Source organism: Sorghum bicolor, chromosome 10, assembly GCF_000003195.3.
Source record: "Sorghum bicolor cultivar BTx623 chromosome 10, Sorghum_bicolor_NCBIv3, whole genome shotgun sequence".
In the NCBI taxonomy this organism is placed as follows: Eukaryota; Viridiplantae; Streptophyta; class Magnoliopsida; order Poales; family Poaceae; genus Sorghum; species Sorghum bicolor.
Window position 1 is genome coordinate 52,281,071 of NC_012879.2, and position 18,859 is coordinate 52,299,929.

The window sequence follows — 18,859 nt, forward strand, 5'->3', positions numbered from 1 at the left end:
CGGAGCGGCGCGTTGCGTCCCGAACGGGACGCGCCGATGTGAAATGTCATGTTTTATGCTTTGCACAAGCAAACAAACTCCGTTTTCTGTCACTTCACCTCCGCCGGGGAACAAGGCCGGAGGAGAGCTGGAGCGCGAGGACATGGGAAAGGACGCTGCGTACGCCGGGGACGGGGAGATTATTGGGGCCTGGAATCCGGATCCATCCGCAGCGGCCTGACGCATGCCTGCCGTGACCGGTAAAATCCGCATGCAGAGACCGGCCGGCGCCGCGGTCACGGACGGACCCGTGGCGGTAGTAGTAGTAGTACGTCCAAACACCCAGCCAGCAGCCACTCCGGCCGGCCAGCAGCGCTGCGCTCGGACGGGACGGGACGGGACGCGCAAGCGGCCAGGCGACATGGGGTGGCCTGGCCGACGACGACGCGCCGGCGCAAGCAGCTAGGCGCCACCAAATCCGGCGGGGCCGGCACCGGGCGCGGTCATGTCCCGCGACGCGCGGCTCCCGCTGCGAGACACGCACCGGGTTCCCCCTCCTCCGGCCTCCCCTTCCCTGGCGTGCCGTGCCCGCGGAGAGACCGGACCGGGGGACCCCGGCCAGCAGCCGCCCGGCCCAGCGAGCCCCTGCCGGTGCCGCGGCATGTGTTCCGCATGCGCATGCGGTGATCGCTGAACATCGCTGGGGCGCGGCTGGCTTTTGCATCCGTCCTTGTCGTCGCGCCTGGCGGCTAGTGACCTCGGACATCCGATCGAGATCGGGGGCCGGGCGCTCGGCATCGCAAGGCACGGCCGGGTGGCGCCCGCCGTCCCGGTGTCCTTCCATATTATTATTCTCCCCGATCGCGGCCGGACGGAGGACGTGCAGTTTTCGGTAGGTTGACCGTGTGTTACGTTGCTCTCGAGAGTACTGACGACGACCATCGCGCGCGTGACCTGAACGCGTGGAAATGAAGCGTCCAAGCAAGCAGTCGTCGCCGTGACAGATTGTTCGCCGGACTTTCCGAGGCTCTGATCGGCATGCAGCTTGCGGGCGCGTCAGCGGTCGACGATCGACCCACCAGGCAGGAAATATAAGTTTCAGGAGGAAAACGAGCAGAAAGGTGACGAAGAAAACGCGCCGATCGATTCGGTTTCGAGTTATTTGACCTGCCGCCGTAGCGGACCCGGCCGGCCGACCCGGCCAGCGACCAGCCTCTAATTCCAATGGATGACGCTAGTAATATAGTACACGTATACGTACGTACGTCGTTAGTCTTTTTGTTCGTTGCCGAGGCTGTTGATTTTTGTACCTGATCGCGATGCTGTAGACCGAGTTTTCTTCACGAGTCGTCGATGGTGAGTGCGACGGGTAACATCTCCTGCGTTTTCTGTTGCCGAACAAGTCAATACGCCAAGAAATTTTTGTCGTGCGACTTCCAACAAGCTAGGCTATGACTATTTCCGAAAAATTTGCTAGGTACAGTAGCTCACATTCTGCGACTGACATGTGATTCTGAGTTGCACCAAACAAACTTTAGACGCTATATTATATTTGTTGGTGCATGCATGGAAATAGAAACCAGCATGCATGGTTTCAGAATCATCCGGCATGATACTGCTATATTTCTGAAAATCTGAAAATAACTGTGTCTAAGAAAGACAAACGATTGTGATGAAAAGAAAACGTACTGATTACTACTGACAATATAAGCTTGTACCGGATCTTGTAAAAATAATGATGGTTCTAGCCTGCTGCTAGAGCTCGTGGAACAGCTATAGGTAAAACGTGTTACTAGGAGATGGACGACGTTAAATCTCCAAGCTACTATTACATCCAGATCTCTGCTCAACCACACAGTTCGCTACGACGTAGAATGCAGAATTTACCCACAAGTATATAGGTTGCTAAAAGACGGACGGTCCCAAGACAGACATCGGCTGCCGTTATCTGCATGCCTGCCGCCAGCCACCAAGACTGACCGGCAATGGAGTAGTACTACGTACTGTACTAGTACTGAAGCTAACGCGAGTTGGTAAAGTTTAATTTATATCGCATCGAGTATTTAGATATATACATAAAATACTAAATATAAATTATTTATAAAATTTAAAATACAGCTACAGACTAATTTACGAGATAAATTTTTTAAACCTAATTAGTTTATATTTAGACAATAATTATCAACGAAAATATTTTAATACATATTAAATTTTAACACCGCGAACCAAACAACCAAACACTCCCTAAGCAGCAGTGTAAATCACTGGTCCATTCCGTTCGATCCGGGCATCAATAATGATTGACCGGACAGAGGGGAGCACTGTGCCCAGCCGGCCCACTGCCATCGAAGAAGCCCGCTGCAGTGCTGTCTCAGTCTCACTCAGCAACGCGGCGGCTTGATTTGCAGCACGCGCTGGCCTTCCCTGACCAAATTTTACCATAGCCTAGTTCACATCAAAAATCAAAAAGTTTTCAAGATTTCGCGTCACATCGAATCTTGCGGCACATGCATGACATATTAAATATATATAAAAACAAAAACTAATTACACAGTTTATCTAAAAATCACGAGACGAATCTTTTGATTCTAATTAGTTCATGATTGGACAATATTTACCACAAACAAACGAAAGTGCTACAGTAGCGAAATCCAAAAACTTTTCGTATGTAAACAAGGCCCATGTGAGGAAGAGCGCTGGCCTTTCCTTGGCAATGGGCAATGCACTTTGTGATACTGTGATGTGCACAAGAAAGGGAAGACATCGGATGACTATCAGATTAACTGCAACTAATAATGTTAATTTTAAGTAGTAACTTGCAATGCATACAGCCATCAAATTAACATGCAGCAGGGACCTCCTCTAGAGGCTATTATCCTATCCAATAGTTTTACCACTAGCTTAGCTATTTTTTGGGAGGTTAGGAAAAAAAGTGTTATATATATCCATGGACGAGATATGATTGGCCTTATGGCCACTCCTTTTCTCTTAATGAAAAACGAGTCTATATACCCGATCGCAAAAAAAAAAAGATATGATGGGCAAAAGTTTCATAGTCACATATGTACTTCAACTGTTATATATAGTCCTAGAGGCATGTGGCACAGTAGGAATAGGACATGTTCTTTTGTAAGCTTCCTAAATGTAGGATTTAATGCTGCAACTCTCTGCAACAGTGCTTCCTATCCATGTGACTCAATTCTGAAATAATGCGTTGTCAAGACCAATGTATTTCAGCAAATCTTAGGTGCTCTCTCGACATAGTGATCTGAAAAGGTTCATTTCAATCCCTACGCTGGTAGACACCTCATTATCCCTTGTTTTCAAAGTACAAACAATCTTTTTTGTGGCTAAAACACGACCAGACCCCCAAGCCCCAACCCACCCACCAGATCAAGCAAAAGCTTGGCCAACTGGAGTTGATAAGACTTAGGTACAAGGACTAAGATTGACCCTTCATTCAAAGGAAAACATGACACACAACTTCTCACAGGAAAAAAAAGAAGCATGGCAGGTAGGAAGCTAGAGATCCCTTTTGGTGCCTTCAAGCAGCTATTTCCAACGTGTGTGGTTCTCTCTTTTGATTCTGATGTGTCAAGCAATGCCTACTTTCACCACCCTAGAATTGTGCGCTGAGGAAACATCTCATACGTCTAGTTTGCCAGTCACAGTTGCAATCCTAAAGCTTGGGTTTACATTATTGAAACATGGCACATATTTATATATGCAAAGCTGAACAATGTAGTGTATAGTACATGTGTGACTCTCATGAAAGAAATAAATGTTCAGAATGATAAGATATATTGCATGACAAACCAACTAGTGCATAACTCTGAAAACAAGGATGATGAATGAAAAAACAATCCCCTCTATAATTATTGTGAAATAACTCGCATACCATACCACCATGGATTGAACTATGCTATGAATGAAGATGAGAACAAACTTGTACCAACAACTGTCCTCGCTACTCCAAGCGGACGCCCCATTCCCTTCTGCCTCTAGATCATGTGGCAGTCCCATGACTCTGACGTGAAACTAGCGAGACGTAGCATATCATCATGTGTAATTAAGGGCCGAGTTGGTATGAGTTCTGAATTCTGAACTCCAATACACGCAATCATCTGCGAAAGAAACTCATGGTCCAGTCATGAGGATGAATTAAGGAGATGCATTGGGAATGATAATCATGAGATATTTGTTGCGGGAGAGGCCGCATGCTTCGTCATGGCTAATAACCACACCAAAATAAGGACAACTTGGTACGACTAACTGATCTACTCTCTATTAAAAAGAACTGACAAACTAAGGCATTAATAGCCCTGCTCGATCCAAGGACAAGTATTTATCTTGACCATTCTTACTTTATGTTATCATCAGCACATGATAGAAAGTGCACAAAAAATAGTTGTAGGCATGACATGTCCTGACATAGTGACACTAAGTACAACCAAAAGGGCTGGAAAGAGCTGGCATGGGGTTACCGACAAAATGGTGGTTGACCATGGTTTAACTTATTTGCTAAATTGCAGTATCAAAATCACCATGCCGATGCTTGTTGTACTATATAAATACAGTAATACGTCACATGCCCAAATAGCTAGTACAACACAACTTAATTGATAACATGACTCATACTTCAGTTGAGAATTTGTTTACTGGTACTGATTCCCTAGCCTATATATGGGGTAGCTTAGCCTAGATTCTTGCTTATCTTTCACCAAGGAACACATGCTGCGTTGACAAGAAATTAATCACAAGGACGACATTGTACATTTATATATACTCTGAGGCTAAACACAAAGATCTATATATGCGCCTATGAGGCTATGAGAGTATGAGTTGGATGAATCATTCAATGATTTAATGGTATCACAAGAACATGGAGAGGTATCAAACCTTTGCTTACCTGCTTGCTAAATTAACGTCTCAATTGTTATTAGGAAACCATCGCCATCAGTAAATTGTCATCAAAATATTTTGGAGTACTAGAGCTGGTTGAGCAGTTAGTACGTGATGATACACGTGATCTGCATTACCATCGCACATCCACAGAATCTGGTTCATTGCTGTGACACACGAGCTGATGACCTTAACTGAAACCTGAAAGCCAGAGCTCCGTTATTGCATTGCTAAAGGAGCATTCCTCCCTTGTGTGTCAGCACCATAGCCCCAGCACAACCATGGAAATCTGCAGCTTCTAAAGAAGTGTTAATAGTCGTAGAGCTTCACAGAAAGTCAAGAACATCATAACAAAGAGTAGCAGCTCTGGTAGCACAATCATCATGCATGTAACATAATCAACACTGCTCCGGAAGCAATCAGCTGATCGGATTCACAAAGAATCAGCCAGTCAGATGACAAACGCCACGGCTTACAACGATCATCATTTCGTTCCAATCAAGTGTGTAATCATAACAGCAGCAGGCAGCAGCCTCTTGAGTGTTGATCCCTATCTTGATGCCCATCATCACATGCCGGCCGGGCACATGGCAAGATAGGGACGAGGGGGGTTCGTCAGAAACATCAGTTGCTCCAAATGGGCCGGTGAAGTGGAACTTATCATGGATGTAGCTAGCTAGTAACGAAAGCTAGAAACAGTACTGCAGGTCCACACTCCACAGCAGCACCTCGTAAGTTTCTTTGTTGCCTTGTGCCGTACATACCTCGCCACTGATCCATCGGTAAAAGCATGTGTCCCCATGAATGCAGTTGGCTGCTTGTGTTAATTCCAGCAGCTGAAGTAAGCAAGCAACCCAACCCCAAACGCCGTGACGTCCGAGAAATTTACATGTAGATATAGGCCTGCTGCGCATAGGATGGTGGACTACTGGACTCATCAGTAAAGCCATATGCGCCAATGGTTAACTGTAAGTCTGTAATGGTTAGAGTACAAGTAGATCGAGAGGTTAATCTTTCGAACAATATGAACTTGGTGCAGAGACTGAGGCTGGGGAATTTACGTTGAGACGACGAAACCCTTCCTTGGACAGATGTTGCAGTGCTGGCTCCTCACAAACGGCCAGCGTTGCCAGCCACATTCCTGCAGTACTGACGGAGTGTACTCTGCATGTGCAGTGCAGTGCAGAGCAGCAGAAGCCAGAAGGATATTGGCGCTGCTGCCATTCTGTTCTGCCATGGCTGGCATCAATGCTTGTTGCTGGGCACAACAACAAAGCCTTTTGGTGGTTCAGTAGTGGTAGTGCCCAGAGCATCAGCAGCCATCCCAGGCCCATAGCGCACTGCAAACTGCAAATGCGGCACGGGTCAGCACTGAGGAAGGAGTGAGTTCGTTAGGGTGGTGGCAGCACTGCGGGTCTGCACTCTGCAGCGACGACATACCGATCATTATGGCTGACGACGTTGTTTGTCGTCGGCGCGGCAGCGGAGGGGCAGATGGGCACCACCGGGAACCGGGACCGGGACCGGAGCGGCAGCCTGGTCCCCGACCCCGCGCCGCTGTCGCCGGATCCCGCGCCGGCGTGGCCCCCCCTGCTTGCTTCTCTGAATCTGCTGCTGGAGAATGGGGATATAATAGTACTTGTCAGCTTGTAGAATTGGCTTGGCTTGTTCTTGTTCATCTCACATGCAGGCTGCCGACTGCAGAGCCTTACCGGAACAGGCCCTTCCACTTGGCTCGTTTACTGGCCTTGGCTTGCAAGGGCGATGCCCAAGGCTCTGCTGCAATCAAATGCGTACATGATCGAAAGCGGAAACACCATCAGATGATCATCACTTGATGAAAGAAAAGAAGAATCAAGTAGTAGGGTGATTTCATCAGGTTGAGTACAGACAACAGGATGGATGACGTTGCAGCTAGAAGCATCATACTTCCGTGTGATCTTCTAATGCTTGATTGAACACAGCAATTTCAGGTCTTCTAAAGCTTTTTGGTACTCAAGGTCTAGTGGGTTTAGATCCGGTTCAGCTACGTGGGCCCATTAGCTGTAGGCTTGTAGCTCAGGCCTACGAAGTTTGTACCCATTCAGACTTCAAAAACTGGTATATACTGAAATCTCAATGATTCACTATTACAAAGACACAGATCTGACGGCAATCTCGCTGTCACTACTTTACATTATGGGAAATGTTCTCTGTCACAGGCGCAAAACTGTTTGCTTGAGCTTAACAGCCGAATCTGCAAGTCATTCAGCGGTGTTTTTCTCTCATAACAAATCAGCCAACAGTACTTTCTGTCATAACTTATCAGCCAAGAGTACTTTCTGTCATGACTTATCAGCCAAATAAACAACGAGCAGAATTTCTAAGACCAATAACAAGGTACATTGTTATTAGAAAAATAACAAGGTACATGAATTTCCAAACACACGAACAGCATTAAGTTCAATGGGAAGTAAAGAGATCGAAGGTACATCGTCCTACACCATGGAGAAATTTTTCAATTGTACTTGACTATAAAATAAGCTTCTCGCTTGCTCATCAGAACCACAAGGTCCTAGCCACTTCTGAAAATATGTGATTGTATGTCTATCCATTGTATTTCAATCATGTTCCTTCAACTGCACAACAATCAAACTTAAGTGACATGGTACACCAAGTAAAAAAATTGAAGGGCAGCTGGCTTTAGAACAAAAGTAAGGTGGCCAAATAGTTGTCTAGCAAAATAAGTCTCATATAGTCTTGCTGATCTGACTGGCGCATATCATATTTCATGAAGAACACCAGCTACAATATCTGGATTACAAAACACTACTAGAACAGATAAAAAGGTATGCATCATGACGACTAGCAAATTACTGTACAGACATACCTGCAAGTTTTCCTTGATGCAAGGCCAGACCATGTAATCCCAACATTTTGTCTGTACATGGAAATCGGCTGCAAGTCCTGAACTAGGTCACATTTGTATGCTTTTATTACAAAATTCCTAGTAAAAGAGCCTTCCCTACTTCCACATATGCCAGCATACCAGGTAACATACTGCATTGAAAATGAAACGATTTCTCCAAAAAGAAAACATCAGACAGGGGAGGGCATGCACTAAATCGTTTCACACCATTTCACCTCAATCGTTTCTTTTAACCTAATAATAACTTCCGATTATAGAATTGCAGTGTACATCAACCTACCCAGGAGCCAAAATGAACTTGCGCTGATTGCACACTGAAAGCTCATAAAGCCAAAAATTGTTCATGATTGTCCTTTGTAATAACCATGTGATTATTAAAATCTTATAAACAAACAAATTAAATTACATATCCCAGGCTGAATATCTGTCTGCAATGGGGAGATAATGGAAAGCAACGATTTAGCACATGAGAATCTGGACCAATTTCTAATTACACGTATTAACTTGCGCACTGTAAAGCATTTTCCCCAGTTGCATAAGATTCAATCTATGCATGGAGTACTCTATTTAAGCATAGGTATGACAGTGAACACCAAACAGTATTTTTTTTAAAAAAAAAAGCAAATAAGCAGTAAACAGTTCTTAAAAGGCCCAAGTGTTCAAACATGTAAAAGCAAAACGTGGAACACAGTCATTGTGGATGTGGTCACTTACAAAGATCTTCAAATATATTTCAAGAACATCTGGGATATTATTATTCCATTATCTAACAAAGACTTAAAATGTATGTTGTATGATGATAGGCCTTCATGGAACAGCACCCTTGTCTTGATGCAAGACTCTTAGGTGAACACCCATAAGCACAAGATAGCTGGTTGAGGTATTAAGGGGCTGGCTGCTTGGTTGCTCATCCATCTCCCCTTGCTTAGCTCACACAAGCCACGAGGATCTTGCCCGTTCAGGCAAGCCAAATTGGCTCACTCACAGTAGCAAGGAAAATCTTAACAGTGCATAATCAATATGTCCTTGCCGGACAACCAATTAAGCTGTGTGCTCCGAATCCTTGCTTGGCGAGGCTACACAGTAGCCAGCAAAGGTACCAAACGGCCCCAGTTCTAGTCCCTACTCCATATTTACCCATATAACTTTTTAGTCAAAACAATCTGCAGTCCGCAACATATATGTCTTGAATATTTCTGAACTTCAACACAACGAATCTATGAAGTCTATGCAATCTGCAGTCGATAACATATATCTTGAATATTTTTTAACTTCAACACAATGAATCTTTAAAGTCTATTCAATTGACCTATAATTCCCTACCTAAACAACTGTTGTTTTTGTGCTGAAGGTAGGTACCAATTGCAATTTAACTTACTGATATTTTGAGAGCTGTTTACCATAAATCCATATAATAATACAAAAATACAGCTAAGATTGTTGGTTGCTTTATTACATGGAAAAATGTGTATCAGTGACCAATATATATTTTAGTTTACCTTGTCACTATCATTCAAATCTCCCCCCTCAAAAAAAGGATTTAAATAAAACCAAGAGTTCCTCCTCAAAAAAGGATTTAAACAAAACCAAGAGTTCCAGTAGCACTTACCAAAGAGGAAATATGCTTGTTCTGTGAAAAATCACACAACAAACAGATCACCTTTTTGTCTCTGGATCATAAACCAATCCAATTTGACCCTTTTATCCAGCAACCAGTACTAATCTGGAACCACAGTCTTGGCCCTGCTTGACCTTAATTAGGAACAAAAAGATCAAAATAAATATTTGATACAAGTTTGAGGTGAGCACATACAAGTAGCCACACGGGGCAGCCCTTTTGTGTTATTATACTTATATAATTTATAAGTAAATCAAACTGAGTGCTCCTTAGGCCTTCGTTTATTTGCGAGCATAAGGTATGACAGCTCACATGGAAACTACTATCTATTAATGTTGCAATGAAGTATCATGGCAACTTATAAAAGCAACGCACAAGAGAATCCTATCCTAGAAGAAAAAATATAATGATCCTAAAAGCAAAAGGATATTGAAAATAAATTTAGTACCAATGGAAGTTCAATGGAAGTGTTGCCACATCTATCGCACTGCAAAACATGTGGCAGACTCCTCCATCTACAAGAACCTATGGAAGGATGCTTTAAAAGCCTCCAACCTTGGCCCTGGAAAGTTCATGAGAAGTATCAGATTTCCTTTCCCCAAACTTTTGCTGTTGCAGAATTGAACAATACTAAAGTCGAAGTGCCCATGTACAACAGCTGCTACTAAATTAACAGCAAAAAAAGCATTACAAATTAGTTAGCCCACTAGGCAACACATGTCAAGAGATACAGATATTTCACAATCCATACTCACAATTTTTCACCACCTTTCGAGACAAGTATAGCATGACTATAATAAAAGCATTTACACTACAAAGACAATCATGTGCAAAACAAAACTCCCTCAAGGATATTCGTACTTATATTATATCTTGAGAATTGAGCTTGTACATGCTTTGATCAAAACATTGCAAGTTCAGTCATCAATAATCACAAACACAATCAAGGAGACAAGGACTATTGGTAGAGTAGTACAGTGTTAAACATCAAAACAAGCTAATGCAAAGATAAAAAACAGAGGTGTTTCAGACTTTCAGTATGAAAAACATTAATACTTCGAGAGACTGTCGCAAAATTTCAGGAATCTTGAGATATCTATAGTACAAAAATTTCCAATCGACTCTTTTCACAAGTAAATTCTACACATGAAGTACACCAACACCTCAACCCTTAATGAGATTTCCCAACTTACAATAATATGAAAGATATGAAATGTCAACAGGAAAGTAACAACAAAAGCTATCTGGAAGTAACAGCATCGGTAACCAAACTCCTTAATTCAGCTAGATGTTCATCAGTTGAGATGTTCAGTGTTAACCTTAGGTTAGTCAACAAAGCCTCTTGCTCCCAGCTAATTGACCCACAAGCATACAAGGCTAGCATTGTTGCACGATAAGCATGTAATTCCAGTAAATGGGTTTCTTCCCTCAATCCAACATTATTATGTTCTGATGTTTCTCTTTCAGATGTAGAAGCTTCATCTTCATCAGTTCTACTACAGGTATCTCCACTTTGGCAGACCAAATTATAATACTGTGATCTATGGGGGGTACTGTTAGGACTAGAACTACCAACAGAAGATGAGATACTCTCTGTGTCACTAAATTCTTCAGTTGTTCTAGTATGCCCTTTATGACTAGCATGCATGTATTTCCCGCCCAGCATAAAGCATGGGGAATCGACAGCATCTACCTTTTCAGCCAAAGGGAAAAAACCTCTATCAGCCAGCTTTGAGTGCCTTCCATCTCTATTTGGTGTCCGCAATCTCTTAGTAATTTCACTGCATTGAGGATGTGTTGATATAGCAGACGATTTTCTCTTCATGCCTCTAGATGTATCACCCTCAAAAGCATTCTGGTTCTCAAGTTGAATATGCCTGTCCTTTCTCAAGTTGCAGTCTAAATTTCCGTCTTTTGATCGACCTCCGAATGCACCACCGTTCAAGCATCTTGCGGAATACTGAAAATGATTGGAAGACAAGTCTCATTAGGATCTAGGGCATTCCATTAATACTTGATGAAACAAAATCTAACTGCTCATGGGTGAACATCAAAGAACCACAAAATTATGGTATTAGATTTTATTGAAAATGCAACAGTTAGACCATTACTGCTTGATTGAGCTAATGTATATAAGTAAAAACATCATTCTATTGATCACCTAAGTCTAATCAAATTTGAGAATTGAAGGAACAAAGCATTACCTTCTGAGTCACAACCCATCTGTCATCTAGCCAAAGCTTCCTCAATCGAAGATCCGATGAATGTGCACTCAACTCCAGCGAGGACCCAAGGAGCCTGACCAGATATTGATTCTTTCCGAGCACTCTCACCACCTCAGCAACCTTCCACGAGTAGCTGTCAAAGGCCTCAAGAATACTACCCAAACTCCAGCGTACAGAATCATCCGCAGGAGGGCGAGGTCTCATCAACCTTCTTGGCACCCTTTCAACAGCCACGCTAGAGTCAACGGGACTTTCATCATATCTCACCAGATAGGTGTGTCCGTTGCCGGAGATGATCTCACCAGGCCTCCACGAACCAAATGGCACCTCTGCCTCCTGCAATACCTCCACCTCGCTCCCCTTGAAGAATCTCATCAGATCGTTTTGCTTCGAGAACTCTGTCGCAAACAAGAAATAAAAGACATTGTCAATAGCCGAACAACTAAATTAACGTGCATCAAAACACAGCGAATAAATCAGACAAACAGGAGTCAAAATACGAAGATTTCCAACTTCTACAGGAGCACCCAAAAGATTTTTTTGAATGAAAGACATCGCATCCTTGACTACAACCGAGAAAGAAATAGCATCCTTGACTACCACCGAGAGCTGACAACAGAATATAACAGATTAACGAGCGAAGGAGCCATTGCAGCACAGGAACATCAGCGCGTTGATCCGTCACAAGAACAGAAGAACAAAATCGAAGCGAATCGCTTGGGGCTGTTGCAACAACAACATGGCCTCGCACATCCACCAGGAGCGGGGGCTTTGTATATGCAACGGATTAATCCCGATTCGTTCCTCTGTCCAGAACTTTCGATCTGATTGTGATCATACTAGTAAGTAGAGATCGATCTACCGAACAAATAAGTATCCGAAAAAAAAATGATAAGCGAAGTTAGGATCCTTACCAACAACAAACGGAAAGGCAAATACAATGCCAATCGACTCGCCGGCGTGGGGGAGCGCGACTGGCTACCAGCCGTTCTTCGGCGGAACCACCGGAGCCCGACGACGGCTGCCGTTCTTCTTCAGACGAGGAGGCTGGCGGCGGGTTTCAGCGCGGCCGGGGCCAAGCGCGGGCGATTCGACGATTTGCCGCCGGAGAGAGAGAGAGGAGAGGAGCCCGCGATGATCCGCCAAGGCGCCAACGCAAGGAATCGCTACCTACACGGGCACGGCGAGGAGGATTTGACGAGCGGAGGAATCAGGGGCCGATTTCAAGAGCCGGAAATAAGCAAATTTTCAGTCGGTTCGTTTATATATATATATATATTAAATAAAAATCGATTAATTCGAGCTTGTGCGGCCGAAGCGGTTTATATACAGGGGGGGTCGGTCAGGGGGGGAGGGATGGTGGTGGGCCCGCGTCGCGTTCCGAGTTCGAGGCGACAAGTGCCAGTCTCATCACGGCTATTGGGCGGTTTGGATCGAAACGGAGCTTTGGGCCTCGGCCAGCCCATCGCTTGTCGACCGTCTGTTTGGCGTTTGACGGCTGCGATCCCTGGATGGGTTTCTTGGTGGTTATCTTGGGTCGTGTTTAGTTAAAAAAAATTACAAAACCAGCGCTGTAGCATTTTCGTTTGGTAAATATTGTTCAATCATGGATTAACTAGGCTTAAAACAAATTACAAGTAACTATACAATTAGTTATTTTTTAATTTATATTTAATGTTTCGTACATGTACTGCAAGATTCGATGTGTTGAAAATTGTAAAAAATTTTGCAATTTTTTTGAACTAAACGAGGCCTTAGTTCATGAGTTTTGTCAGGTGTGTGTGTTTTCCCCCTTGTCGAAATTCAGTTATTCACGTTTAACCTAGTTGCCCAATTGTTTTTTTTCCCGGAGCATGATTTTAACCTAGCTAAGGATGATTGGTCCTAAAACTCATAACCGATTTTTGGGTGGCAATGTGGTGATTTAGTTGAGCGTGTGATCTATGATCTTTTGCCATATTAAAAAAAGCTCTCTTCATCAACTTCTATAGCTAAGGACAATGATGAAAATCGCATGAGTATCATTGGCAATGATTGTTATATTCTCCTCGTTTCAAAATTTAGCTTCCTAATGACTTTGACCAGGATTATAAAAATTATTTCATATCTATCATATATCAAATAAATGTACAAAGAATTATTTCATGATAGATTTGTATGATGTAGTAGATGTTTATAAATTTTTTAGAAACTTTGTCACAGTTAGAGAATGTTCGTGCACTTGAGGACAAAACCAAATCGACCTATATATATTTCTTAAAAAAATTGAGGGAGTACTTTTGAATTATCTACCATGCTTCTTGTTACATTTGTTGATAGTCAAAGTCATTGAGTTTTCCGTCATTTAGAAACTCTTCATTGAGTTAGGTTCCATGTGATGGAACATAATTATCTATCTCAACATAAATGGTGTTAGTATCATGCGACGTGTCCATAGAGATAAGACATGTGTACTCCTTCCGTCCCATATTATCTGTCGTCGGGGCGACAGTAGCGTGTCCCAAAATATTTGTTGTTGCCACCCATTAGGCTGTAGCTGTGCCTCTGTACCGCACCAGGGAACCGACGAATGCATTCTTATCTGTATTGCATGTTTAACTGTGAAAAGGTGATGTGAGTGCTAATTTGTTTATTGTAAGAAAAATGATATAGTGAGTAGCATTGATGGCATGTCCATCCAATTGCACAGTGTATTTAGGGGTGTCACGGTCTTTTGCCTTTCTCATTGATAACTAGGTTGAGCCTTCAACGACAAATAAAAAGGGACAGCGGGAGTATATATGTATTTTTAGTACTTTTGTCTTTTTTTATAAAAAACTAAAGATATTTAAAAATGTAAAAAAATCAAATAGTTAGTTAATTAGCATATGATATTTTAGGGACAGAACATTCGGTGCAAACCATCCATTTAGTGCGGTTGTGAAAAATTCTTAAAACACACAATACCTTAAAGTTTTCAAAACTTTGAAATATAAACGCACATGAAATTCATCATTTTCTCATTTTCATATGACGATTAAGAAAATGGTTTTGCATTGTGTATGTGCATCATTTCCGGGAAAAAAAGAACTTCTAATGCCCAACTCAAGGGAGTTTACAGTTTACACGTGTTTTAAAGAAGACACTTATCTTACCAGAGTACTATCTTGCATTCACAGTTTACAACTAGTATTTCTCCTCCTCTAGTTTTCGTGGGCATCAAGCAGCTCTAGCAAGTTGTCATCTGCCCCAAAGCCCAAGCCATACTCTCTCTCTTTTTTTTTCATCCGGCGGGCAGCGCTAATGGCTTGGCGGTCACGTTTTTGCCGCTGCCGTAGGTAAGCGTAACCCACCCTCCTCCGGCCTTTTCTCTCAAATTGCCTTGTTTTAGTTCCGAAATTTTTTTGGTTTTCGGAACTGTAGCACTTTTATTTTTATTTGACAAACATTGTTCAATCTTGGAGTAACTAGGCTTAAAAGATTTATCTCGCGATTTACAGGTAAATTGTGTAATTAGTTTTTTATTTTCGTCTATATTTAGTGCTCCATACATGTGCCGTAAGATTAGATTCGATGTGACGGGAAATCTTAATTTTTTTTTAAATTTTGGGTGAACTAAACAAGGCCTTAGCTGCTGCTCGCTTTGCTTGTTTACCTGGCTTTCATATTCCTTGCGTGCCGGAAAGATGACCCAACAAAAGCAACGCAAGAACACAATCTAACACAAATCAGCACATAAGGGACAACCTCTTTTCATTACTAACAAAACAGTATCGCTTAAAAAAGGGATGCTCAATTAATTAATAATTAACAATTATATTATTCAATAACATTATTTGTGGCCGTAGTGTAGTAGCTTTCAGGTCATGGTTTTGGTTGGGTGCAGCGAGTGGCTGCCATTGGCCGCACCGCGCATCGCGTTTCTTTGGAGGCGGTTGTCCATGAGATTTATCATGAGGAGACACACCTCCTCCCATTGCGATTTGCATTGCATCGCTGAAAATGAGGCGTGAAAATCCGCCAGGGATCGCATGGGTCCCGGCCTCACCAAGTCAGAAATCTTGGTGGTCATCACGTGTCCAGTCCAGGCGCGCGGATTTCGCTTCACGCGTGCAACAAGCCAGGCTTATCTTATCCCATCGGGTGGATTAGTGGATATACCAAGCTTCGTTCCATCGACAATTTCGTATGTCATCTTGGACAAGGGACAAGGCCCCTCTTTTTTTTTTTTGGGGTGGGTGAGGCCTTGTTTACTTTCACCCAAAATTTAAAACTTTTCAAGATTTTCCGTTATATCGAATCTACGCATGAGTATTAAATATAGACAAAAATAAAAACTAATTGCATAGTTTAGTCAGAATTTATGAGACGAATCTTTTGAATGTATTTAGTCCATAGTTGGATATTAATTACCACAAACAAACAAAAAATGCTATAGCGTCGCGAAATTGGTCGCTGTTCAGCGTATTTATGTTAGGCCTTGTTTAGTTTTGAAACTTTTTGGTTTTCCGTACGGTAGCACTTTCGTTTTTATTTGACAATTATTGTCTAATCATAGACTAACTGGACTCAAAAGATTCATCTCATAATTTACATGTAAACTGTGCAATTAGTTTTTATTTTCGTCTATATTTAGTGTTTCATGCATTTACCGCAAGATTCGATATGAGGACTTAAAAAGTTTTTGATTTTGGGGTGAACTAAACAAGGCCTTAATCCCGTCGCGCTCTGTCACTCTCTGTCAAACGCAGAGAAATTCGACGATTGTAACGTCTTGTGTCCAAAGACCGTCTTAAAATTTGACGATATCACGCCGCTCCCTGTCATTCTCTGTCAAAATGCAAGAGTACTACCGCACAACCAAAACGGCTGCAACCTCAGCTCAAGAAATACCATTTCAAGATACTTCTTTTTCATTCTGATTAGAAATGGATGCCGTTTCAAAGCGGGCGTACTGGTTTTCGAACAGACGCGGTTTTACGTTTTGGATAATTTGGAAGCATCACTTCCCACCAAATTACCCTGTTAATTAACTGTCGGTTGCTATATGGAATACGTACAACTCGTGTCAATCAAAAGGTTAAATAACTTTTTTTAGATAAGAATCAAAAGGTTAAATATGTGCGATATAAAAGTACACATCACAAATAGTTTAGACTTAGGAATTAGGAGGCAGAATATTATCGCTAATTCGTTTATATTTAGAGGGTGTTTGGAACTGCTCCACAAACTCTACTCCATGAACTCCACCGTGGAGCAGCTCCACAAAAAACTGGAGTTTGTGAAGTATCTTTTTAGGTGCTCTCACAACTTTACCCTTTTTCCTCGAACTGAGTGCGTGGAGCTGAATCCGTTTAGCTAAAAAACGTGGAGCAGAAACATGGAGCCAAACACACCCCTTAGATGCGTAGATCCGATGTAATTCAGTTCCACCTCTGAGCTAGCTCTGCAAAGCACAAGCTGGTGGATTACAAATACAGAGGTGCTTCTTTGAGGCAGATACAAGCAAGCCAACGGCGATTTGGTTGCGCTACCAATCCTTCTCACGGGTCCATGAACCCCATTAGTTGCAGCCATTTGGCTTGATAAAAAATAAAAAATAGTCTTGTTCTTTAACAATGATTGGCCTCTGCTGGGTTTAGGTCCAAGCTCCGCCACTTTATGAGACACTGACATTCACATGTATACTTGTATAGAATGTCCAAAGAACAAACCACAACATGTACAGAAAGAATATTAGAACATGTACTGTATGCATAGTGTTGGGAAAGAATACATGTCATTTGTATACAATATGTAACACTGAGCCAAATCAGCCCAACTCAGTATGGCCTTAAAACTTTAAAAGAATGTATCCAAAAACCTGCTAGTAGATGAACTGCTTTCTGTGCTAATGCCCACCTATGTATTGCCTGATATGTCTAGCCTAACCTTTTTTTGTTTGTTTGTTTTCTTTCTCTTCTTTTTTTTTTGTTGAACACATAACTCTTCAGTTGTAGTAGTATAACAGAACCAGACTCAACCTGCCAGGTTCACTCCCGATCCCCACTGATTCTCAATCTGTATATATACAGCAAAATTACTAACGTCAGAAAGTATTTCAGCAGCACAAAAGAACATTTCTATGCAGAACTGTATGGCTAGTGGTGAGTGACAGTGTGACACCATCAAATGCACCGTGGAACTTGAAAGTTGAAAGACTATAACTGTGAAGGAAAGTGTGTGAGTGTGGACTGATCCAAATCAATGATGGTTTTCTAAATACAAATGTGATTTCAAAAGACACTTTGAGCAATGTTTTCTCTTCTGCGTCGCTGACAAAAAAAACTTTGAGCAATGCCAATACAATTGATGCGCATTTCAAAAGACACTTTGACTGGTAACAGAAACCTAAATCAAACCAACGATTTTCTAAATCAGTTCATGAGTTTGGGACAGGGTAGCAGTAACATGAAAATGTGCAATCCACCTCCTCTTGTAAGCATTACAACTCTGCAAGAATGCATGTTCGGTGCAGATATTGTGCAAGAAGCAAACATGCAGAATAGAGGAAATGATGCAAACCAATGCAGAAGCAAACATGCAGAATAGAGTATAATTGATATAGGAAAAGAGATTGGAGACTGGTTGCTGCAAACAGGACAGTGGCCTGCATTTAACAATGTCGACAAACCTGAAGATGCCCATCTATCATACGCTAGCCCATGTTCTGAGGGCAGTGGTGCCCGATACTTTCCCCCCTTGGTGACAGCTAGGAATTAAGGTTATGTATGCCTTCACATTTTTTAGTGTGACCAGGTCACAAAGCAGAAGGAACACTTTCAAAACTGTAATTAGATTAATTACAGATCAAAAATATTTTTCCTGTGCCTTCAGAACTTGCAAGACTGAAACAGACCAGGAAATTCAGTGGGAGCTACATTCTTCAACTTCATCTTCTTTTATTCTCTTAGATTTCTCACGCCCTTTCTCAATAATTTCGCATGGTTAGTATTGCAGCAGGTAAGATGAAACTGAGATGTCTAGCTCATCGGCCTCCAGCTGAATAATCTCACTTCATAAAAACCTCCCCGGGCAGGACGGAGCTCAAATCACGAGCTACCGCCCGCCCCTAGGCAATCGCCAATTCGCCATCGGAGAAGGCTCGGGTAGAAATTGAGGGAGAGGAGGAGTAACATTCTAGGGCGAGGGGAGTCTGAACCTTACCGAGGTAAGTGTGGGAGGAGGCGGAGAGCCAGAGGAGGAGGG

The 18,859-nt window shown here is 42.5% G+C and overlaps 1 protein-coding gene across 16 annotated transcripts; it reads right to left on the minus strand.

The window, feature by feature from the left end:
- Nucleotides 5,266-12,919, minus strand: LOC110430992. Of its 16 annotated transcripts, none has more exons than XM_021449365.1 (7): nucleotides 12,547-12,919; nucleotides 11,612-12,030; nucleotides 11,101-11,367; nucleotides 9,856-9,969; nucleotides 9,399-9,532; nucleotides 7,751-7,827; nucleotides 6,971-7,499 (listed from the first exon to the last, which is right to left on the minus strand). In XM_021449365.1, exons 2-5 carry the CDS (start codon nucleotides 12,005-12,007, stop codon nucleotides 9,491-9,493), a joined length of 819 nt encoding a protein of 272 aa, XP_021305040.1. In that variant the 5' UTR covers nucleotides 12,008-12,030; nucleotides 12,547-12,919; the 3' UTR covers nucleotides 6,971-7,499; nucleotides 7,751-7,827; nucleotides 9,399-9,490. The 16 variants fall into 16 exon arrangements, with proteins under 16 accessions (XP_021305041.1, XP_021305040.1, XP_021305038.1 ...); XM_021449363.1 differs by having other exon boundaries at nucleotides 7,751-7,818; nucleotides 9,399-9,541; XM_021449362.1 differs by having other exon boundaries at nucleotides 9,399-9,541.